Here is a 26,419-nt window from a genome sequence, read left to right as displayed (position 1 = left end):
TTAAAGAAAGGATTTTATCATCTTCCCGGTGTGTGTTTGTATGTCTGTGGGTGTGTTTTTTAAGCAGACTCATTAAGCAGTAATCTCTTGCTATGCAACACCTCGACACACTGCAGACGCACCTAACCAAAGCAACTTTAATGAGCACACACGGTAAAGAAATGCGCAAAACACAAGCATATGTAGAAATAACTTTTATATGTACTCCCGCCACCGCCAGGGTCTAACTTCAACCACCTGGACATTGTCTGGACTCCACAAATCTTCTGCCTAGTGGGAACGACTTGGTGTCATAAATTAAACCCTACCACTAAAAATCTCATCAGCGCTGACCAGACTGGGCCAGATTGCTGAGGAAATCCCCTGTATTTGTTGTTGTGTTGAAACGAGATCTTCTAAATGAGTTTGACAATGAAGATGACATATTTGGAGTCACATTGCCTCTTCACAAATGAGGCTCTGTGTGTATGTGGCCGGCCCTTTTGATACTAGAGATGGGCCAACAGGAAGCCGGCCAGTGCTGACTTTTTCACAGGTGCTATGATAGTGGAGTTTGTGTGGATGTAAACCAATGGCAAGTGGCCGTCACAGCATTAGTTTGCCACTCAGCGATCCGCTTTTCATCTGTAGTTCATTTTGGATCATTGTGATGTCGTGAAACATTCATCAGATACGAATTGTTTTGAGTTGAATTGTTATGTGCCTTTAAGTGCTTGCAGATGCTGGAAGTTGAATAAATGGGTAAAGAAAGTGATGTGATATTTTGTGTACAGATATGTACATCTGTATAATGTATACAGATATATTAATTTAATTAAATATATTATTTGTATATAGTCATATTTATATATATATATATATATATATATATATATATATATATATATATATATATATATATATATATATATATATATATATATATATATTACTCCGTTTTTTTATTTTTCAAAAATCATGTTTTTTTTGTTATCATGGTTTGTTTTGTTTTTTTTACCTAGTCAAAATAACCAAACTGCAGTTTGATTGAGATTAATTGGAATGCACAATGAAATATGCAATGAATATTTTATATATAAATGCATCAGACATCTTATCGTTTGCAGTGCATTTTTAATCTTGATGTCATAATAGGCCTAATTCCCCAAAATTGAGTCAAAATATGGGTCTCTTTCGCTCTGGTCTGTGCATGATTTAAAAAAAAAAAAAAAAAAAAAAACTTTTTTTTTTTTGTTGTTTTTTTTTTTACTTTGTACACACAGCACATGTAAATGACAAATTTTGTTCTTCAGCATGCACAATTTGCATCAGATGGCATGTTAATTGAACTTGTCATTAGAGCATTTTTCTCCACAGGTATGTTGTGTTGCATTGTCAGTTTTTATCGTGTATACAATGCGCTTTTTTGTGTGTGTGTGATTAAATCACACCACATTTTTCCATCACCGTGTCACAATGACAGTGATGAAACGCTTGTCGACAGGTAGATTTCTCTGATAAAAAAAACAAATGTCAAAACATAATATAGTAGCTTTAAATCATGTGGCTGATGAAAGCAATTGACAGCAATTTGTTTATTCATGTCTCTAAGACCCCCTGGAATTCTTCAGTTAGTTAACAGTCCCGTACACAGTGTCAGAATCGTCGGTTTGTAAGCTAGTTGTAGTAATGCCCGCTTATCAAAGTCCCATGATTGAGCTTTGACTCCTGTCGTTAGATTGCATTAGCTGAAGTGTCATAGAGTGCTCGAGGGACAGCCCTGCTCCATCTTCTGCTCTGTATGCAGACAGAGGCTGCTGTCGATCCATTCACCCCCTCCTTACTTTTTTTAATTAAGAAAATTGATTGTCCTGTCCTTTTCAAAAAGCATATTATACTTTATTAAGTAAGTTCTTGAGTAGGCACAATAACAGAAGAGGAGCAGTTTAATATAGGAAAAGAAAAGGAGGTGGGGGTGGATAGTGAACTAGTGATTTGAATTGACTGGTACAGGAACGCAGCAAATGCCTGGGAGCTATAAAAGCAGATTATTTGGTTTCTGATGGCGGCCTGGAATGGTAATGTCTCACCGCTTCCCCTGCAAGTTTTAATGTAATTGTGCACCATATCAGGTATTAAAAACTTTTCTTGTCCTCCCACTCCATTCCTTTTTCTTTCTTTCTATGTTGGTTAAGATGTTCCTTAGTATTTGATCCTGATAGCAGGGCTGTACCTTTATTCTCAGATATTGAGAGACAGTAAAAGGAAAATGTGAATTGGATAGTGTGTCTATTCAGTAAATCAATAGCTTTCTAAATGCGCTCTGTAGCCTAATATGCTATACAAATTTTAAATCAAGTTAACTTGATCCACAGTTTATTAAACAGTAGCAGGGATCAAATCTTTTAGATTTAAACTGACTTTAATTTTGAACTGATTTGACTGAATCGTTGAAAAGACCCGACTCAAAAGAAGAATTGCTCACAAATCTGTTATTTCAATGGCTTGTGGGCATGTTTACTGACCAGCTTTACACAAGAGTAATATCCAGCTGATGAAACATTTTGGAGCACAGCATAAATAAAAACATGTATATTCATGACGAATGCGAATTGCATATTTTATAATTCTGCTTCTGATTTTTTTAGTACTTTTTGAGGAAGAATATTTGGGTGTAAAGAGAGGTCATTTATATTACTTCCCTCATCAGTCAAATAATGAGATCATGTAAGATTTCAACAGAACAAATATATTTAATATAACTGTGTTTGCACAGACTTTTTAATGACATTTCATGGACTTATTATAGGTGGCAAAAAATAAATCCAATAATTGCCTTAAATATATTAAACAAAATACAAATAAAAAATGTCAATGTATTTCCAGTAAAAATTAAATATTATTTGTATATTTAAAATATCATAAATTTATGTATTTGTTTATTCAATTAATTCAGTGCGTGGTGCTCTGTTCTCACGACTCATGCTAAAGCACTTTATCATCATCATCATCATCATCATCTATAAATCTATGACTTTTGGTGGCCTGGAAAACACAATTTTTAAAATTCCTTTTATTCCCAAGTTTTCCATGACATTGGGACCAGTTTGCAATGCATAAAAACACATGTACAAGATCACCAAATGAGCAATCTTGCTGTGTTGAGTGGTAATTAGCATTTAGTTTATTTGTCATTCTCATCAACGCGTTTCAGATCAGTTACTGCACTGTGGTCTGCATGTAGTGTCGTGCTATATCGTTGATTGCCTTTCTTCATATGATAAAATAATGATGTGCAGTTTTGGATGTATTATGACAAATTAAGAATGTAGGCTTTCAAAAACCGGCATCAGCCATTAGTTACATATTTTCTACTGTCAGTCACACTCGCTACAGACACCACTGATACTTGAATAAATTTCTTCAAACGCAATCTCTTTTAGGGGGTAGTAATATGGCATAGACAGGTGTGTTTCTAATATCAATTTTAAATGGATAGCACGCCCGCCGCAGTGTGTTTAGATGCTGTGAAGCCGCAGAAATCGCCAGCTGATGGTGAGAGCTTTAGAGATGTTGTGAGTGAAATGACAGGGTGTGGTTATTTTTGTGATTAGATGTTCAAGGCTTTTATTAACTTAGCTCTGGTTAAGGTGTGGACCCTCTGCAAAGCATGAATTGCTTTATTTAATATCCATTTGCATCACAGACTAAATGAGGAAATTGCTCTCGACGGTCTGTCGAAATAAGACAGGCCCCTGTTTTGTTAAATCATGAGAAACTGTAATTGCCCTAAATTGAAACTGGCCAACACGCACACCATCTTGCAAATGCAAAATGATGTTTAACTTAGCGCTGTGCTAAACCGTTCATATAAATTCACTTTTGATAGCAGCAGTTTGTGCCAAAGGAAAGTTTGGTTAATAGTGCGATTTGCCTGCTATGAACAAACACGCATGACCTCATTGAGTTCTGATGGAAATTTTTCACTATGAATCACTTTATAAATTCCACATTTTTTTCTCTCTCTCTCTCCCTATCATCTTTGATTTTGCTAACTGATTAAAATGTGTGTCCCTAAGCCACATCAGTGACATAAGTGCACAGATTTTATTCATTAAAACATCATCAACAAAGGCCGGCGCCGACATAGTCACCGATATTAGAACCTCATTGCTGTTTATGGATTGAGCTGGAATAGCAGAACCGTTTCTAGGGCATTCCGTCTCTGATTTTCAAAAATCAAAGAACAATTGAGAAGCTTTTATAGGGAGCAAAATAGGCTCCATTGGCTCCGAAATAGTTTTTAGCATGTGAGCAGTTGGAACCACACATTGAGCGAGTTGCTCTTCTGTTCAAGAACATTGCTCTTCTTTTTTTCTGGGTTCCAGATATGGTGCGGAAAAAGAATCCCCCTTTGAGAAGCTTCGGCGGTGAAGAAGAGGAGGGCGAGGCGGTAGCAGCCGAGGCCACGGGCCCAGAGAGTGGGAACGCGGGGAGCCAGGCCTCAGAGCCTGACCGGGCTGTGGGCGAAGAACAGGAGGAACCGTCCTCCCCTGGCCCCATCAAACCAGACAGGCCTGACTTGCATTACTCCAGCCACAACCTGGCTACATCTTACTCCAGCCGCGAGGGCACCGATACCGAACCGCTGGACTCTACCGCCTCCCCAACGAACTCTGATCCAGGTGAGAGAGGAGACTGTGAGGACGACCGGAACGCTCTAAGACCCAGCACCCGGTCAGGCGGCGTCATCGTACAAGGCTTCACCAGTAACGGAGAGGAGAGGGACGCCACACACAGCCCGCTAGCATTGCTGGGCTCTGACAGCCCTCGTGGTGTGGCTGTCGAAGGCTCTAAAGTTCCTCCTGTTACACTTCATCCACAGAGGCCCATTGGGGGAGCGGAGGACGCCCCTAGCCCTCTGGGAGCTGAGACGGGAGCACCTCCACCCACCTCACCCAAACTACAAGACTTTAAGTGCAACATTTGTGGGTACGGTTATTACGGCAACGACCCCACAGACCTGATCAAACACTTTCGTAAGTACCATTTGGGCCTGCACAACCGGACGCGGCAGGACGCGGAGCTGGACAATAAGATTCTGGCACTACATAACATGGTGCAGTTCACAGCCCAAACACAGGCCGAAGACTCAGCGCGCCTTCTCGGCCAATCAGCCCAGAGCGGCTCTGCGGCGGAAGCATGGTCACCCAGATCCTCTGTACTTAATGGCACCTACGACGTACAGGTAATCACAAAGCAGATCAAAGGAGCGATATGTTGTTTCTAGATACAGTATACATATTCATTCAATCCTATAATAAATAATAAAAATACGGTAACACTTTAATATACGGATCAATTCTCACTAGTAACTAGTTGCATATTAGCATGCCTATTATTAACATATTGGCTGTTTATTAGTACTTATAAAGCACATATTCTGCATGACCATATTCTACATCCCTAATCCCACTACCTTAACAACTACCTTACTAACTACCATTAATATGCAGCAATGTAGGACTTTATCAAGGCAAAACTCATAGTTAATGGGTTGTTAATAAAAAATACGAATAAGTAGTAAAAAATACATTAAGAACAAAATAGTCAACTAAAAAACCCCTAAAATATTATAGTTTTTTTTGGTTTGTTTTTTACTGAAAATATAAACTGAGCTACTGTTCAAAAGTTTGGGATCAGATATTTGTTCTGTTTGTTAAGGTGAGTAAAAACATTTAAAAATTAAAAAATGTTGATGTTTTAAATTTCAAATAAATGCTGTTCTTTTCAGCTTTCTATTCTTAAAAAAATCTTGAAAGCACAGTTTACTCAGAAATATTAAGCAGCACAAATAAAAGAAATGTTTCTTGAGCACTAAATCAACATATTAGAATGATTTCTGAAGGATCATGTGACACTGAAGAGTGTTGTAGTAAACTGAAAATTCAGCATTGCCATCACAGGAATAAATTACATTTTAAAACAAAAAATGTATTATTAAAATTATCCATATTTTAAAATATTAATGCTTTACTATATTTTTAATAAAGTAAATGTAGCCTTGGTAAGTAAGTACATTTAATTATTGCTAAATCACTGATGTACCTGTGCTCACTTGTGTTTCTTTGTTTAGTAATAATAAGAATATTCAAAATATAATATTTAAAAAATTAACTTGATAATGTAGCATACATTTTATTTATTATATATTTAGCATTTATATTGTATTATAGTTATTATACATTTAATATTATGGAATAATTATTTATTAATATTTATATTGGTAATTCGATTTCAGTACAGGTGTCAAGAAGAATGACTTTAAACTCCAATATGCTTAAATATACATTAGCACACATATTTTGGACAACATAGTGAGTATTTAGCGATTATTTTTTATTTTTATATTTTAATTTTTTTTACTTTAAATTTTATTATTATTAATATTGTATGTATATGTGTATTATATGTAATATTACTATAACGTAATATATTTAATGATTAACAATAAATTAATTAATTTGATGCACATCGCATTTATTTTGCCAAGTCATTTTGATTCGATGTTCAGTTATGGATGTTTGTTTTTCTCTTTCTTGCTTGCTTGCCTTCTTTTAACCATAACATCTAAAAAATATATAAAAAATTAAGAAAATGTTTATGTAGTCACCAGTGCACTCTTTTAAATGCAGTTCCTCAGACAGGTGATACAGAGCGACCAGCTGGGACTTCAGTTTAGTCCACATTGTATCTGTAATATGCTTGTTTAAGAATTATAATCAAGCACATATTACACTCAGCAGTGGGTGTTTATTTAATCATTGCTTCAACATACTGCTCAGGGGAAAGGGCCTGTCTGTGCTGTGACATTCCTTGAGTGTTTTGTCTGGAGCATGACGTTGAATTCCCCACAGTGCGTATGAAGCTCAAGACCTCCCACTCACACTCTCTTTTGGCCCTGTAACTGCTAGCTAAATATTCCATATGCTTTTTATAGGCCAGACATCTATTGCATTTTAAGCCATGGATCTGCATGTCAGTATTTTAATATACATGCAATTAAGAAATATTTTTGTTAGTTTTGCTTATGGTAGTCACTTTTTCTTTTCTTTCTTTTTAAATCCAGAATTTCATTTCAAAGTATAAGAACTAAAGTTACACCTGGATAATGATAATAATACTAATCAGAAAAGATCCATTTTCTCTCTGCATGCATTGTTGCTTTACTCTTTGACTCTTCTACAGGTTTCACATGTTCCCCATCTGCTCACAGAAGGATTTTCAAATTCTCAGTGCTGAGAAGTAATAAGAACATAAAATGTGATTTGCCTTTGTGTGGTGATAACTGCTGCCTCGTCTTCAAGATTGGGAGGGTTATTGAAAGTCTGTTGTCTGTCTTATTATATCAGACTTCCATTTCTCTGTAATTCTCTGTAACTCACGGATGATTGTTCTTTCCCTTTATCTCATTTTCTTTCTTTGTCATCCATTCCTCCCCCCTCTTGACTTCCCTACTTTCGCAGGTAACGTTAGCCGGCACCTTCATCGGAATCGGGAGGAAGACACAGGACTGTCAGGGCAACACCAAGTACTTCCGCTGCAAGTTCTGCAACTTCACCTACATGGGAAGCTCTTCTGTAGATCTAGAACAGCATTTCCTGGCCACCCACCCCAACAAGATGAAGAGTCCACCTCCATCCAACACCAGCCTTGAGGAGAAGTCCTCAACTGAACGGAAGGGGAACTGCTTCTCGCGCATTGGGGCAGATGAGCAAGGGAAGTGGACCGATCGGGTGGCGGTGCGGGCCGAAGATGACTCTGTGGCTGGGTACTCCGTACCAATCAGAACATCAGACTCCCCAAGCCGCACTGGAGGTGACACCCCTGCCTCATATTACTGGTGCAAGTGTTGCAGTTTTAGTTGCGAAGCTACCAGTGCTTCTAGGCTTCTGGAGCACTATGAGAAGAGACACGGCCAGGCAGCCATCAGGGAGGGAAGTCCAGGGGAAAGGGATAGAAAGGCCTGTGATGGAGACTCCCTCTTACAGAAAAAGGAGAAGACTGGAGCAGCAGGCGACCAAGAAACAGTAGTAACCAGTTACAATTGCCAGTTCTGCGACTTCCGTTACTCCATGACTCACGGGCCGGAAGTCATCGTCGTGGCTCCGCTTTTGCATCACTACCAACGGGCTCACAGCATTCACAAGTGCACAATCAAACATTGCCCCTTCTGTCCCCGTGGGCTCTGCACTCCTGAGAAGCACCTGGGGGAGATTTCCTATCCCTTTGCTTGCCGTAAGAGCTCCTGCTCGCACTGTGCTCTTCTTCTGCTGCAGCTAACAGCCGGAGGGACCACTACCCCATCCCCGCCAGCTCCACGAGCGTCCGTCACCCATCAGTGTGACCAGTGCCCGTTCACCTCGACTGATATTGACTTGCTTCTCTTGCACTATGACAGCACCCACACCTCGCACACCTTACTGGAAGTCAAACCAGAGGAGGAGGGATCAGGGGATGCAGGGCCAGGGCCAGGGCGGGACCATCCTGGAGAGTACGCCTGCACTAAGTGCCATTTCTTCACCGAAGTGGAGGAGGAGATCTTTCGTCACTACAGGTAAAATCGCATAACAAATCACGATACGTCAAATTATGTGGCTTGTTGAAGAGAGGTAGACTTCAATTTATGGAGGGACCCCAACCATATCTAGAAGTCTTAAGGGTGGGGTGTGTATTTATTTAAAAAAAAAAGTAAGTTATTATTTTGCAATGGATTCGTGCATCACTTTAACTTAAACATAGTATTGGACCTTTTAAAATATTTTGTTTAGCTTTCAATTATTTAATATTTTGATATTTTAGTTTAATCTATTTATTATATTGTATCAAATGACCATTGGACAGAGTGAACAGTTAGTTTTTCTTTGGCAGCTTTGCTTTCATGCTTATACAATCCAATAAATTTTTATTTGTGTAAATTTAAATAAATATTATAAAGGTCCAGTATTTGTTTATGTACTTATTTAAACTAATTTATAATTTTTTTTTATTTAAAATTTTATTTGATTTAGCTTAAAAATATAAATTAATAGAAACTACACAGAAACAAACTACTAACAATAACAAAACATTATATAAAAATAAAACCTGATTCAAAATATTAAAAGTATAGTAGTATCTCAATGACACTAAAATAACTTTGACATTATATTTATATTATTATTTTATTATTGTAGCAAAAGGCATAGCATTGGACAGTGAAAGCAGCTGTTGATTATAGCCTGCAAGCTTGTGTTACACATTTGTTTCTGTGTTGGCGGTTTTGCTTTCATACTGATAGGTAACAGGTTTTCCTTCTTTTTTTTTTTTTTTGCACTTTACTTGAAGTCGAGCAACACAGCTGAATAAACTGAAAATGCTAAATGTCAGGGAGTAACTTTTCCTACAGCAGTTCCTCATTGGTTTTGATTTAGCTTGTCTTGAGGCCAGGTGCGCATGTAAATGTGTGCACTTTAGTGTTTGTTTGCATCTGTGTGTGTGCTCGTGCATATGTCCGTTAAGTGTGTACATGTGGGAAACTATTATACCTTTCCATATTCTTTCTTTCACCAGCTGTGTACTATGTACGGCGTGGATGAGTATGGCTCTGCTTTACCTTCACATAAGATCTCAATTACTCTCCATTTTATGCCAGAGTTTACAGGCATGTCTACATGTGCTGGTTTGAATTTATTGATAAAAATGAGTTTACTGCACCACTGAAATCCATATGTCCGCTTGAGTTTGGCACAGTAGAAAGAGAACAGAAAGGCACTTTCCTAAATCTAATATAAGTATTGTGTAAATACACCAAACCACCTCAATGCCACATATGTTTGATATTATAGTATATTGTGCCATAATATGTGCAAGAACCTCTTCTGAGCAATTTTACTACTGATTTTTACATGGCAAAATGAACCCAATAACAAAACTTTAATACAAATCGGCAGCATCTTGCATGTATAATAGATTTTCCATTTGTGTATTTAAAAGTATTTTTTACTTAATAAAATTAACTGACAAATTCTTTAAATATTTAATCTCTTTTCAGTTTAATTTCATAAGTATTCATTAATTCTGGTACCAATTCCATTTAATGATTATGGTTCCTTAATTATGATAGTGTTTTTGTGCCATAACCCCCCCCCCCCCCCCCTCTCAAATTTCATATCATTGAGATTACAGATGTAATATTATGAGAGTAAAGTCATAGAGAATGTAACATCAATGTGATGGAGAACAGTAAACTGAATCACATCTGTCTGAATGTTTCTTTGCAATACATTTAACGGAGTGTCTATTTACACTAAGTGCAAATAGCCTACCTTGTTGGCAAAGGGTATTAACACGAACTTCGCCCACCAATGTGCGATTGGGTTAGTTAACACTAAAAAAAGACGCTCATTCCGCATCTGTTTCAGTGGCGTAGGTGGTAAGGTGCATGCATTTTGACGCGATTTGACCCGAGTTCGAGCCTGCCTTTTGCAAACTTTTTTTTCCTCCCTTTTTAAATGTCATATTGCATCAGAAAGGCATTTATTTTCAATAAAAATGAAGGAAATCATCAAAAAGTTGAAAATAAAGTATCGGGTTAGGGTAGGAGCAGGGAGGGCTTTATCGTCCCAGTAAGGTGGCATCTATTTAATGATTTGAATTAAAACTATAATTTACACTCAATACGTTATTATTGCGTACTGTTTTATAATGTACTCTACAATACTAAGGGGCAGATAATTGCCGCTTTTTGCAATAAGTAGTATAAATAGCAGAAAATCTAGCTATTTTAACATGGTGTAAATAGAATCTATCACTAAGAAAATATGCTATTTGCACTTAGTGCAAATAGCCGCTGCCTAAATTTAATTTCTTACATATTCTCATAACATTATGACTGTATTCTCAATTTTGTTTTATTTTAATGTGACATTAAATTGCAGCCATGCTAGATTTAATTTAATGATTCTATTTTATGAACAATGATCGGAAATTCTTATTGCATTAATTACTCTGAGCAACCTTTTGTAAATGATCGGATCATTTCAGATGTCAGTAAAAATCTATAGTAAAAAAAGTATTTGTGATTTAGTTGGTTAGTGAGTCATTTTTTTGTGTCATATCTTAGGGAAAAAAAAACTTTTTATTGCGCACATACTCACACACACACACACAGACACACATATACATCCTTTTTTCATAAAAGTATTGTATGTTTTATTTTATCCATCCACATCTGTTAAAGAATACAGGTATTCTAGCAGTCAGTGGAACCGAATGTATTGAAAATCAATTTGTTTAAATATTTTATAATTATTTTTAAGGAAACCTGTTTTAAATAAGAATCAATTTCCAACCCATTCATAATTCAGTCTACATGCATAAAATAACATGCATACATAGTCATAGTACAAAGATGTCACACATAACTGCACGACAGACAGTTCTTCTGGTATTTAAACTTTTTCAGTAATTGCACAGGTTCACATGTTGTTAAAGATCAAGCATCTAATCTGACGTGTCAAAGATCTTGGCGAAGGAATCATTTGTCAAGTTGGCGCTCTTGTCAGGAAACACTGAATTTTCAGGCCTCATACACCCACCTGTCCCCTAGGGAACATGTGTGAAGGTTTTTGTGCGTTTGAGCCTTGAGTGACGTCCATCATGATCCAGCTGCCCGGGGCTGGTTGTTTCAGGTGGACGTGGAGCAGAGTGTTTTCAGCCTGTGCGTGCGGCCTTTCTGAATAAGGCGCTGTTTGTATTCAGAGCCCACAGCCTGGAACCCGGCGAGGAGAGAGCCGAAATCAGACCTGTATGGCCTCCCTGGAGAGCTCCTGCTTCTCAGCTCAGACTGTACAGTGTGTGTGTGTGTGATCGAGAATGTGCATGGCATATTTTGTTTTTAAACTACTTTTACCTCTTGTATTTTTGTTTTTAACCAGGCTTACGGGCAGCATGAGAATATTGTGTACACTTGAAGTACACTAGATTTTAATGTGTGGGCTACTGCATGCATGTTTTCAGCATTGTGTCTTCTATGTTATTGTATGAACATCTGTGTCATGGTATCCAGTTTCATTGTGTGGAATTGTTCGGTGACCTCTTGTGTGTGCGTGCGAACGATTGTGTGGTCTGAAGAATCACTGATACATAATATTTCCAGTATGCGTATTCGTCTCTCCTGAATACCTCGCTATAGTGTAGATTTATGAGCAGAATCCTGCCCTCTAGTCTCCAAACAGCAACCCACCCACCACGAACGTGAACCTGATATTGATGCCGTAGCCTCCCACACCTCGTGCCCACCCGATCCAGTGCACACTCAATATATCACGCTGCCCTGCAGTTCGGGAAAGGGAGACCTTTTACGTGCAGAAGCTGAAATGGCGAGAATACTGTATTGGATTTTGGACATGCTGGTTTCAGAGTTTGTGTCAACTCTTTGTGGGAATCAGTTAGAAAGGTGAAGTGTGTAATGTCTGCACATCTTAAGATGCATTGCTTGGATAAATAGTCCCACCCCAAACTTAATTTTTTATTGATTGACTCTGCAAAGATAGTTTGAGTGACAAAGTTGCACACTTCACTTTTACAAAATTAGCCGTCTGATATACTGATATGCTGAAGTGAATTTTTGCTGAAATCTAAAATGAAAGTTTTCATTTAAATTTGGGTAATTAAACTTGGTATGCTGTTTAGGCTGTCATGTTCATAGTTGATGAATTAAACCATTCATAGTAAAGTCTAAAATCGATATTTCAGCCAAACAAATTTGACATATTGCCACATAATTTTTGGTCACATTGAAGTGCGTCCATACTGCTGACATGTTTACATGTTGTAGCTTGTTTACATGACATAGATGTTGAAACAGGCAAATCGTGCCATCTGTGAAACACTAATTAGACTGAAACCAAAAAGTATTTTTTTCCCCTGCTATTTCAGCATAATATCCATTTTGAGTGTGGAAGGAGACTGATAAATTTGAAATCATACAGAAATGCAGTCAAAATCCACATTGAAATTAATAGATTAGCTGCGTGAATTTTAGTGTGCAAGTGCCTTTGTTTATTTCTAAGGAGCCACAGTTCTCTTCACATTTATCTTTTTTTTTTTTTTTGTAATGAGGGCTCCTTGTTTCCTTTTTGAGACCGAATGAGCTGATGAGCTCATACTTTAACCCCCCTTCTGTGAGTTTTCTCCAACCAGTTTTTCTGTCACTCGGTCAGGTAAGCAGCAGGCCGCGCTGTACCCATTTTCCCATTTCCTGTGTAATGTCATGGGGATGGTGTCACTAACGCTTCTGCTCTGCTCCGTGTCCTGTAAATTGGTAGTATTGAGTGGGTGTGATGGTGCATAGCTAAAGGTCTTCATTTTCACAAGCGCAAATTACTGCCACTCAGTACCGTTATTGACATCGATATAGCTTCTCATCCATTTTTTCATGTTTTCAAGTATTTCCCCATTAAATCGATGTTGTTTTGATGCTTTGCAAAATGAGACTGGGGAAAAAAAAGTTAATCTATAACCTGTGTTTGCAATTAAATTGAAAGCATTGAGGAAATTATAGTGTACTTATGCTCATACAGTTTTGAATGATTACATGATTTTTTCTGGCCGTGCAGGTGAATGCTGACCCCTTATACAGTGATTACTGCTGTGCTTCAGTCCGAGAGGGACTGATTCTTGTGGCCCTGTCAAATGAAGTAGCCTGCTTTTTATAGTTGGGAAAAAGTCAGCAAAAGTCCGTGTCTTGGCTGATTTTAATCCTTAGAAGTCTTTTCACCATCGCCATGAAGTTGTCACCGTCTCTGAAATGCCAGTCTGATGTTGATGAGTTGGGTTACAGGCTCTGTCACTTTCCTTTATGATTGTACAGGTTTTTTGGTTTGTTTTAACAACAAATGATTCCTCAGATGGTTGTCTTTTTGTATTAATAATGTTGCTCATTAGTTATGGTTACAAGAATGACGTAAGACTGACATTTCCCACAAAATCTGACCCGACAGCTTAAACGATAAATTATTGTTTTAAGATTGCCGTTGTAAATGTGGGTAAAGCAAGATCATTTGAACATTTTGTTTTGTTAATTTTTAACAACAACAACAACAAAAAATTCCACAGTTCGTCTTTAAAATATTTTTTATGGTCTTTGGTTCTGTTGACAACTTTTGAATGTAAGCTTGAATGTATTCATCTAGTCTGATGGTATTTCCTGCACCACCTCTGTTTTTCAGTAGTGCTACATGTACCTCATTATCAAGCAGATGCAGCTGGGATTAACACTTTATTTTGTTAATGGCCTTGAAGTGTTTTTCTTAACATCACAGGAAATGTGACAACCTGTCAGCATTTGAATTAAAACTCATTTTGAGGAAACGGTCATAATTACTGTAGTAATGCACTGTACTTGTGATTGACATTAACAGATGTTTACAGAAATCAGGTATACTTATTTAATTATTTACTTGGTGCTTAAATGAACTTCAATGAGAGTATTATGTTACATTCACTGTGGTTACACAAGGCAAATAGTTTTTGTTACTGCTTACTTTTTTTGTATCTTAACATTAATCTTAAGTAGAAATATTTTCATTTACTCATTAAGCAGACTTACAAACAAAACAAATATTAGTACAAAAAATGTCCCTATTTCTAATACATTTTAAAATGCAATTTATTATTATTATGGCAAAAGTAGAATTTTTAGCATCTAATTTTTAAAAGTCTTTGTCACATTCAGAACTATTTCTACTGTGCTGATTTTGGAAGGAACATTTTTTTATCAAGTTAATAATTTTGAAAACTGCTTAATATTATTGTGATAACCATGATACATTTTTTTTTTCTTTCAATAGAAGTTTCAAAAGACTAGCATTAATTTGTCACAAATATTACTGGCACATATCCTGTATATATGATGTTGTGATCTACTGAAGTTGTACCATTACAGCATTTACTGCATAGATAGATAGATAATATGCATAATTATTGCAAAATACAATAATTATGTAATTTTATATATTATTTTGAAAATATAGCATTTTCAGCAAATAATGGTACTGTCAGTCTAAAATATATACTTGTGCGATTAAGTTCATGAAGGCATTGCATGTTAGAAGAATAAAATTCACATCAGCTTCACCATTTAAAAACTTCACTGTTAACAGAAGTCATGCCAGAAAACAATCAGTTCTGGGTTGCAGGTTTGACAAACGTATTTATGCTCCGTGTCAGTGACCAAAGAATACGATTTGTTTTGGAAGCAGCCCATGCTCTGTTGGAAAACAGTTGAGTCTTGGTTGGTGGTGGTGGGGGAGAGCTAGTTTTGTCTGGGACTGATTAATGATAACTGAATGTATCTGTTTGTCTGTCGCTTACGGTAACTGGTCCTCATAAAACAACTTCACAGAAGTTTATATGGTCTTCAGATGTTCATTTATTTCTAGATGTGTAGATGTTTTTCTTTAAAAACTTTTCTTTATTTTTTGGACTTTGCAAAGTAATATTTGTGAGCACCTAATGTTTTTTTTTTTTTTTTTTCCTGAGATTTTGTTGTCTGTAATCAGGGGTACATGCAACGGATCGTACGCTTTCTCACAGCTCACCGGTCGCTGGAATGCACCAATGTTTGATCTGCCCCTGCCTTCGTGTACCTTAGAGGAACAAATTACAGAACTGCATGCTGGGAATGTCAGGCAGCAGCAATGATAAAAAGCACTTTTTCACTCTGTCCCTCATTTGGTGCCTAGAGGGGCAAAGATGGCATCTAGTTTTTTTTTTTTTTTGCTTTCTTTCTTCTTCTCCTGCTTTTTGTCCATCCTGGTTCGATACCGTGTCAGATCATGAGAGACTGTTTACTGGGTAACAGATCTTAGATTTTATTTTATTTTTTTCCGTCTTTTCTTCCGTAAGGAAAATCTTACACTCCGATTCAGCTTGAAGGATAGGGCTCTGTTGGGCATTATAACACCAGACACAGCTTTTGTTTCCCAAAGAAGACACTTTGTGTCGAACCGGGATGGATGAAAAGTTAAAGAAGAGAGAGAGCAAAACAGCTAGATGCCACAGTTATTGCATTTATCCAGTTTTGTAGAATTCTAGATTTGTGAAAATTTGCATTGTCAGTTTTATATATCCTATTTTATGTGTAACTGTTGTTTTGCTTACTATTTTGATAGAAACGTGTTACATTTTTTTTGTCAGGATCCTGTGATGAATAAAAAATTAAAAAGAACAGCATTTATTTGAAATAGAAATCTTTTGTGACATTATTACTATCTTTACCCTCACTGTCTTTGCTGTGTTTGATGAATCAAAGGTGTACCTGCTAAAACATTTATTATTTTTAACAAAGAAGAGAAAAAAAACTTTCCACAAACTTTTGAACCATCAGTAATATTTCATCCTTGGTGCACAGAATACTCTGAGTTTCAACACTGTGTGTTGAAACTCAGTCATTTGTATTTTATTTTATTGGGCTAGTCGTATTTTTATATTTAAGGAATATTACAGGAGCATAATGTGCTTTTATACAGCAGTTCTATAAACAAGAAGTTAATACTAAGTAACTCAAGTGGCAGACAAAATTTGTTTATAAATATTTTTTTTCCCCCAAAATAAATCTAAAAGACGCTAAAGCATCAAGCAGTGCATAACCACTACTTTTTTCTTTTTCAGTGTAATCTCATAATTCTGCTGGAATCGATAGATAACGGTACTCTTGAAACGCTGCTTAGATCTGAGGAACCGTTGTAAAACTATACAACATCACTTGAATTCCTGATACTTTATGAGCATGTTAACGGGTTTGGTTTTTATTATAGTTATTATTTAATTTACAGATGATCTTTGCTAAAGATATTAATCGCTTAATTTGCCCTTGAACATTCAGCACTAAGGACTTTTTTTGCTTTGCCTTTTTTGCTTTTTTGCTCAATCTGTGTAAATACTCTATTGCGGTACAGTTAGCACTTACAGCCAAACCGATCAATGAATGGCCATTGTCCAAGCACGTCTACTGATGCATGTAAAATAAACATAGTTTTTTGGGTGGGGTACACTCACCCGTACTACTTTGACAGTGGTCGATTTCAAACAGGAAGTACAAGCTTATTGAAAATCACTGGTGTTTCTGGAGAGAATGTCACATTTATTTACCTAAAGGTTAGCAGACTGTTCATTTAGCTTTCCTTTGCGGAGAGTTTGGAGCAGCTCTTTGTTTCTTTTATTTGGAACAGAACAAAGAGCCATTATGCAGACGAAAATAGCTGACTAAACTGTAATTACACAACATTATAGAGATTCAGACCAAGCTCAGGGGGGCAGAGATGTCAGATAAGGAGAAAGTACACATACTCAGGATGTGGATTAGTCTTTTGTCTCTTCGATGGCTCTCTAGGGGCCAAATAGCATGGTAGTATACGAAAAGACTGTTTGATCCATGAAGAATGATAAAAATGATTGCTGAGACTGTCTCTTCTCCTCTTTGCAGGAGAGTTCATGGCTGCTGTCGTTGTCGGCATTGTAGTTTCACTGCCACGGACACCACGGCACTGCTGGACCACTTCAACTCCGCCCACTGCCAGGACTCTGCGGATCCAGCCTCTGCTCCTGCCAACGGCTGCTCTGCCCCTTCAACCCTCCGCATCAAAGAGGAGAGCAAAGGTGATCTGAAACTCTATAGCCTGGCGCCTCCAGAGGCCAGCAGAGCCGAGCCGCTTCCCGGCTCAGAGGGTGTGAAGAGTGAGGCCCAGGATGAGAAGGAAAAAGGCTGGGTTGAAGCGCTGGGTCCTGTGACTGGCGGTGGAGTCCGAGGTGGGGAGCAACACGTGCAGAGCCTGGTGTGGGTGCCCAAAGAACGTGCAGGGGACATCCTTAGAGGAAGCCCAGCCCCGTTCCCCCAGGCCACACTGGGTCTGCTGAACGCTGTGACAGCTGGGGTAAAAGACCAGCAGCAGCAGAAGGGGGCGACCATGCTTAGAGACTCATCGGGACTGATCTTCAGCCTCAGTGCAGATGCTAAAGGCTACCTGCCAGGGACGCCGACGAGCGGTGCGGAGAAAGCCGGGCAGCAGTACCCAACTTCTACCGAGGGCAAGGGTGCCAAGGAAGAGTCGCAGTCTCTCTTACGGGTAAGTGATGGTCTATGTCTGTCCACTCTGTCTGGGCTTCTGTGGTTTTTTATTTTATTTTTCATCTTCTTAGAAATGTATGCATTTGCTTTCCAGTTATTTAGCCACGTGACTGAGCTGAACAATAAGGATGTTTTTTCTGCTGGCACAGTCTTATTTTTTATTTGCTCTGCTAATATTTTCACTAGCCTCACTATACAAACTAGCAAACAAATTACGTACATTAATATATTGCTAAAAATGTTTTATAAAATATTTGAAAAATAATTATAATTGAATATATAATTATATTATAATTATTATATTTATAATTATTATTATTAATAATAATAATAAATTGATTATGGTGATTGTTATAATTATTTATTTATTTTAATGGAATATTTTATTTAAATATAAACTATTTAAAATATAATAATAATAATAATAATTATTATTATTATTAAACACACACCTAATTTTTGTCCGTTTGATTGTTGATTGATATTCGTATTTTATAATAAAATAATAAATAATATAAAATAATAATAATAAAATAGTGTAAATATAAATATATATTTTTTTATATAAAAATGTTGTATTTTAGCAAAATGTTGTGTACATATATTTTTTTAAATATAAATTGCAGAAAATATTAATTGCAGATTAAGAAATTGTACAGATAACTTAATGAATATACGCACATGATGAACGAATGTGAGATGTACTGACCAAAGACTATAGAATAACCAGGACGTGTCACTCATATAGCTTTGAATGGGGAAAAATGCAACACTCAATATGGCCGCTCTATTGAGCGAAGCCCCGCCTTCTGAGCAAAAGAGCCAATCCCTAATCGGTAAAGTCAGCATGCCACTGCAGCTGCTGTTAGAAGTCCCGGTTGCTATAGAAACAGTAAGCATTCTGAGGCTTGTTCCTAAAGGGGTGGTCACACTGCACTTTTCATTCTATTGACTTCCATTCATACGCATGCGAATGCGTCAGTGCAAAAAGTTTTTGCATTTCATTGTGTTCCAAAGTTCACATACTGACAAGCTCAGGGACGGATTATGACGCAGAGGTGCCTTGGGCACGGACTGATTATAGGCCCCCCTCAGTCGAAATTGCAGTCATTTTTCTTAAATTCAAATAGCAATGGATTCTATCTACACTAAGTGCAAATAGCTATAGATTATATTTACACTGTTAAAATAGCAGGATTTTCTGCTATTTATGCTACTTGTTGCAAAATAGTGGCAGTTATCTGCACCTCAGTATTGTATTACATTATAAAATAGTATGCAATAATAACGTATTGAGTGTAAATTATAATTTTGATTCAGATTATTAAATGGATGCCACCTTACTGATACAATAAAGCCCTCTCTACACCTACCCTAAACCTACCCGATACTTTATTTTCAACATTTTGGTTCTTTAATTTTTATTAAAAATAAATGCCTTTATGATGTGATATGAGATTTGAAAAGGGAGAAAAAAAGTTTGTCAAAAAGCGGGTTGGAACCCTGGTCGTTCGCGTCAAAAATACCACAGTACGCGCTTTACCATCTGCACCACTGGAGCTGTTGGCTCATAGCCGGTTTTTATGATCTTGACAGTCCCAATCACACGTTGGTGGGCGGAGTTAGTGTAAATAGCCTCTGCCAAAAGGTGGGCTATTTGCACTGTGTAAATAGACACTCCGTTTACATTATCAAAGAACATTATCATTGACTTAGCCAGAATTAAAGCACTCTCAAAAACTCCCATTAATCACTGAATTTGCTTGTATTGTGAAATTAATACTTCTGCACTTTGTTGTTTCTGATGAGAGAAATCAGCAGAGAGCAGAATTCATTCAGGGAGCTCCCACACTGAACAAAACAGCTGTTTCAGCGATGACTCATCTGGATGCCTCTTATTGGCCATTGTACTCACAAACTCAACAGAATCATGTGTGATTGGTTAAAATGCGCAGTACTGTAGAAAATCTCTATGCCAGCCAGCGAAGTTGAGTGAACGCAGATTTAATTTAGCAGTTGATGATGTGCTGATCTAATCACACCGGTGTGATCGTTTATTAAATATAAAAAATATTATTTGGCTATTTTTTCTTTTGGAAGCTGCATTCAAAATCCACTTGCCTCAAAAATCTGAGGGGGCACGGTTGAAATCGCGTTCTTGGAGTACTAGTAGAGGTATTTCGGCTGGACCCCATCTGGTCCAGTGCCCTGGGCACTTGCTCGGTAGGCCCGTGCGTTAATCCGTCCCTGGACAAGCTTGGTGAACTCTGCCATGCGAATTCGCATCACGTGACACCGTGTGACCAACGGCAGATCGATACGTCACAGCATGACCTCGTAGCTGAATTAAAAGAACATAAAATTAAAACCACAGCGCTGCAGGAAAGGGTAGTAGATTGTATGTTTTCACATTTTAGATGTATTATTATGGGTCATGTGTTGAATTTAACTTTTTAAAAAGATGCTGCAGAGCATGACGTCATATCATGACCGTTGCATGCTCTAAGTCTAGTGTGACCACGGTTTGAGATTGCGCATGCACACTGGCTGGTCTAGTCTGACAAATACACTTTTATAACGCTATTTGAGCAAAATAAACAACATCTATGATACAGTTGTCGTCAGATTTCATTGGTGATTTCAAATATGAAATTGAATCGTAAGCTTGGCGAACAGCTTTGGAGAATTCGATGTTTCCCCATTCAAAGAGATAAGAGCTGCAATTGTATGCCCGAGAAACGTATTAAAGATGGCCGTTGAGTGACATGACTCGACTTAAAGGGACTTTGGTAACACTGTCCTGTTCTAAAACTCTCTCCCTTTGCCATCCTTGCTTTGAGCCCTGACCTGAGAACATCTGCCAGGGTTTCTCTTAAAATGGAGAAGCAGTGTCCATGACAGTGAAGAGTTATCAATTGCATCTCTATGCCTATCATACTGAACAACAAGCTGGGGTGGGTTTGTGTATGTGTGTGTCTGTCTGTCTGTGATCATCCTTACTTGGGTTTTAATGAAGTCAGTATGTGCAGAGACCCTCTGCAGCTTAAAAGCCTGGCCAAACTAACTGAGGTAGTTACCCAGAGCTACAGACACAATAACAGAGCCACTGTGGTCCTCAACGCTGAGAGACAAACAAAACAAAAAACTGGAACATATACTTTTTCAGAACTTTGGGTCGTGGACTAAACACTCAAATCCATTTCAAAGATATATTGGGGAGTACAAGAGCATTTAAACAAACAAGGTAACAAGGCCTCTACCCATGATCCTGGATTAACGAATGTCAGATGCTGTTGTACCCTTTACCCTCAGAAATCAGATTGCACTGCACACCTCAATGATGGAAATTATGACCAATGCAGGCCTTGTGAGGAAGCAGTGCTCTGCCTAATCTGGCCTTGTGGATTATTTTAGTTAAATACTCATGTAAGAGATCTTGTTACTTCTTTCTTACGTCGCTATATTGATACCACTCAAAAATTCTGGTTAGGGGTTTGTCCTAACTGCGTTTTCTTTTCTTTTTTTGTGATTAATTTTGAAAATTATTTTAGTCTGATTGTGCAGACTTCATTTGAATTTATAAATAATTTTACCATTAGACATTCTCTCTATGTAAGACTTTTTGGCTGTTTATTTATTTTTAGTTTTTAAAGCATTGCTAAATCTAACTGATTTACATGTAATTTTCAAGATTTAGTGACATCTTTGCAATATCTCACATCTGTTGTGTACTTTTTAAATCTATTTTTGAAAGTTTTTATCTTTATTTATTAATATTCTTTTAAAATTTATACTTCAACCTTAAAGTTTAATAAATCCCCTAATGATTTGCATTGAAATTTCAGTATTCAGTGACATAATCGTAATATTTATTTACTTCTATTACAAGTAATCTGTTTGCATGCAGAATTTTGATTGCCCTTCTTACACATTTAACCATTTCTGACAAATGCTAAGTATCATGACACTGTCAGAGCGGCTCTGTGGCATTTAATTCACAAAGGATTCAAAATGTTTGCGTATTCTTTCTGCAGCCTTGCAAGCATCAATATTTCCTTCAGAAAATGCAAATCTGGTTAAAAATTCCTGTCAATTTCCATCTGCATCAGTGTCAGAATATGAAAAAAGCATCATGAAATGCGTGTTGGTTACAGTAAACGTAACACAATGTACGTAATGGCTGTCTTATATCTGTAACAATGTATTTGTGTTTGTGCCACCTGGCTTCCCATATGCCACCGTCTCTGTCAGGCACGTCAATCGAATAACATGGTGAATTTGACACAGTGGCTTCGGCTGCACAAAAGCATGTGTTATGAGTGTATTAAAATCAGGATGTATAATGTCTTTAGTGTCACTATGTTATGAGTAGCGATCCGGATTTCTTCATGCAGTTGTTAAAGATGAGCAGGCGAAAAATGACAGGCGGAGACTGCTTATAGATGCACAGCTAGTGAAAACAAGAGTTCGACAAAGAAATCACTTTCTGACATTTGGAGCAGAATTGGGCTGCGGTTCCGATGGTGTGGATTCAACAGCTTGATATTGTGTTCTGTATATTTATGTGTACGTTAAAGCTCCACGTTCCTCTTTGATCTCCAAGTTGGCTGACAGTGAGAAGGAGTGGCTCTGACACAATTTTCTGACACAATTTCCGTTCGCTAGCCTCCTCGTTTGCCTACATTTTAAGTTGAGCTCTGAGTAACAAGAGGGCCTTGCTGGGAATTGTTCCTTCCTGTGCATCTCCCGTCCAAAAGGCATCACTGATGTAACCCGTTGGCCCAAAAAAGAAAAGGAAGGGGAACGGGAATGGGGCTTGCAAGCCGTACGTCCTCCCTGGATGGTTCTGGAAAACGGTTGGCAGGAGAAGAGGCCCGGGTGTGGTACGTTCGGTGGTTAAGTCATTAGGCTAGGCGTGTCAGTGAGTGTGTGAAAGCTTCGGGGTGGAGGTGGAGGCCTCGCTCTAGCCCTCAGGAAATCTTGAATCAGAACATTTTTTGGGACTGCTAGGGCTTAATGGGACTCAGAAGGGATCTGAAGTCCGTCACAATATTTTTTGAGTTACCATGACTTGGCGTGTGAGTCATCTATCGTATTATGAAACCCTGCTCAGCCAGGGAGGGGTTCCTTACCAAAGAACCTGAAGAACCCAGTCTGGAGCCAAGGCTCACACAGACCTGTTTCAGCACTCGGACTCGGCGAGGAGATTGATAACTCAGACAGAGACGTTGTGATGAAGGGGTTTGGCTTGGGAGTTGCCTTTTTAGAAGCCAGAGAACTGCTTGTTTCTTTCATGCTCTTCTTGGTTTTTGTTGTATTTTTGATAATGAATATCTATTTAGTGATATGAACATTGATCATCTGTCTTCTTGTGGAGGAAAAAAAATAATAAAAAAATAAAAAAATATTTTGATGTCTGGACTCGAGCACATAACAATGAAACATTTGTGATTCATCATTATCATCTTTTTGTTATTGTCTTTCCACCTCCACAAATTAGATAATGTTCAAATTATAAACCGCTGTATAGTCGCTTTTTGTTTCTAGCCTTTGGCCAACATTTATTCGTTGTTTGCATTAATTTAAAAAAATAAATAAATAAAGATCTGCATTGCCTAAAATATCATCTTCTTTCAGGCTCCCGCTTAATGACTAAGTTACCAGAGTGGGATAAAGTTAAAATTAATTTAAAAAAAAACCAAAAGCCACAGTTTTGAGGTTATTTTATGCAATGCATGTACTTGTTTTGATCTAGCTTTTAAAATGCTCAACAAAATGAGCCTTTAAATCAGAATGAAAATTAAAAAAAATTTAAATTCAATTTTTACTTTATTAGTTTTTATTTTCTTTATTTTAGATCAAATTTGACTGTCCAAATTTGATAGTTGTTGATTTCAAGAACAAGAATATTTTACATGTATGTTGAGGGAAAATTATGTTTAAACATTGAGCAATAATGGTAAGGAATCTGGATCCCAGCTTTTCTTGTGGAGCAGAATTTTGTATAATTTTTGTCCATTATGAGACATAGAAACCATTGCATTTATTGCATATCAAAGCACTGTTCAATTCTATGTTATGTTATATGTTAATACTATATCTAATCTTTATGCATCTGTACATTAATGTTAAGAAAGGTCATTGTATTTTAAGCAGTCTCTAGTAGTCTCATTTTCTCTAACTTTGTGATAAAACAGCATGCCTCCCTGTTTCTAAAATGCCTGTTTGCCCTTGACTCTGAATTCCAGCTTCCTCTAGTCTTGGTGCATACCCATAGAGAGGCTTTCTCCCCCTGTGGCAGCGTTCGGCCTGCTAGCCCGTTACTGGCGTCGCCTCATGTCAGAGCTCATTACTCCTGGTCCAACGTTCTCCTGCATGCTACCCAGAATCTGCCTGCTGGCACCTTCTCTAGCCTGTCCAGCGATCAGCAATTAACCCCCCCCAGTGCATTGTGGCTGCACCCTGCCACACAATCATTGTTTAGGGTTGTGTTCAAAAGGGCTGCTTTTTTTTTTTCAGCTGACCTCCTGCCAGTTGCAGGTCACGTTAATTGCCCCAGATTGATATTCCCGCTGTGCTTGGTGCTGCCATTGGTCAACCCCTGGAGCAAACGGATATGTTTTTTCATCTGTGAAGACTAATCATGCAGTTATCCTTTTATGTTGCCTCTTAGTGCGCTTCAGTATCTCTAAAGATAGTCCTATTGTTATTACCTAATTACGCCTCCAGTCACAACCCTGTGGATTATACTGAACTTTGCTCCCAGTGGGCTCTACTTCGACTTTACAAACTTCATCCTCAATCTTTGTATCACTGAACAGCATTGGATGCTAGTGTTGCATGAATATCTTTAGAATAGAATAGTGTTTGATGTGATTTGGTCTAGCCATTGGTCTAGCCTTCTTTACCTTTTGTTTTATTTGATTATTTTGAGATTTTTTTTTTTAAAACCCCAGTAGTCAACAAATGTGAGTATGACTGATTTTTATTGACTGAATTAATTGGTAGGTGTTGTAAATGTTTTACTACTGTCTTTTTTCTACTGTTTAGTAGCAGACTTCTAAAATAATTATATTATATATTTTTTAAATTAATAAAAATAGATACAAATAATGTTATAATAGATTTTTTACACACGCATTTATATAATATAAGCTATATTATATACTATTCAAATGTACATATGAATAATTCTATGTGTCTTTTTAAATGTGATATCCAGAGACTCTAGTACAAGGTCAGTGACGATCTGCTTGCATCATATAATGTGAGAGAAAGCATATAGGCATGCGAAACCAAACTTTTGGCTTTCGGCTCGGTTTTTTTTTCCACCCATTTCCTTTTGTTTCTCTTCATGTGTGGTCACCTTACCTGGAACTCTTTCCATCCCAGATTCCTATTTAGATGCGAGTCTGACCGCGTTTGATCCCAATCTGACACCAAGACTGGCTGTGGATTCCAGCGTCCAGTGCCACCTGGCCCACATCAAAGAGACAGGAGCCCCTTTTTGTTCCTTAACGAATACAATCTGCCGTTTAATTTGTGCAGCGTGTCGGATTAACTGGGCCCTTGAGGAAGGTGACATTGTTTCTCCCTTCCTTTCCCCATTTTTTTCACATGCCTTTCCCTACCTCTAGTCCCCCCCCACCCGGATCTGTAGTTCAGCTAAGTTCAGGCATTTAGTTCGCATTTAACATGCCGTACGGATAGACAGCAGGAGAGGGATCTGTGGAGAGAGGGAAGAAAGGAGAAGGAGTCTGGGTAGCTGTTGATTAGCTTTACTTTGCAGCCTAATGAAGAGACGGCTTACCTATTAGTCTTCTGAATCCAAGTGTCAGGTGCCAAGCTTCGGGATTTAGGAGACGACACTGGTTCAGAAATGCTCCCGAAGACTTTCATTTGGTTGCGATTAAAGAGTGAGGGATAAGGGGGAGGAGCCAGAGGCCTCTAAACAAACACACAAACACAAAACAGCTGCGCTTGGCAGCAAACAAATGTGTGATTACCTTGCGGAATGCAGCAGGCACATCAGGCAGGTGACACGCGGAGGTGCACAGTGACATGAAATCCAACAGCTGCTGTATTACCCAAGGGCCAGACATCCTCTTCTCTAAGCAGGCTTTACCAAACCTGTTCTGTGAAGTTGTTGGCGTGTTTGAGGAGCTGTTGTGTGGTTGAATGAATGTGGGAGATTAAGAATGAATGGCTGTTTTGGTGTATCCATGACATGGAGTGGCAGAAATTGGAGGGGTTGGTGGCACAGGTGAG

The 26,419-nt window shown here is 37.9% G+C and overlaps 1 protein-coding gene across 1 annotated transcript in view; it reads left to right on the top strand.

Annotated features, from left to right (window-relative positions):
* Positions 1-4,369: 4,369 nt before the first annotated feature.
* Positions 4,370-26,419, top strand: part of LOC306885190 (zinc finger transcription factor Trps1-like) — a gene marked incomplete at its 5' end in the record, with an annotated part of 82,577 nt that continues 60,527 nt past the window's right edge. Inside the window, 3 exons of the mRNA XM_079441568.1 lie at positions 4,370-5,227; positions 7,506-8,596; positions 17,510-18,149. Coding sequence (XP_079297694.1) covers positions 4,370-5,227; positions 7,506-8,596; positions 17,510-18,149 — 2,589 coding nt within the window. The remainder of the gene's footprint in view (positions 5,228-7,505; positions 8,597-17,509; positions 18,150-26,419) is intronic.

Source organism: Barbus barbus, assembly GCF_936440315.1.
Source record: "Barbus barbus genome assembly, chromosome: 19".
Lineage (NCBI taxonomy): Eukaryota > Metazoa > Chordata > Actinopteri > Cypriniformes > Cyprinidae > Barbus > Barbus barbus.
Note: the sequence above shows the minus strand (reverse complement) of the source record. Positions and strands in the feature narration are given on the sequence as shown.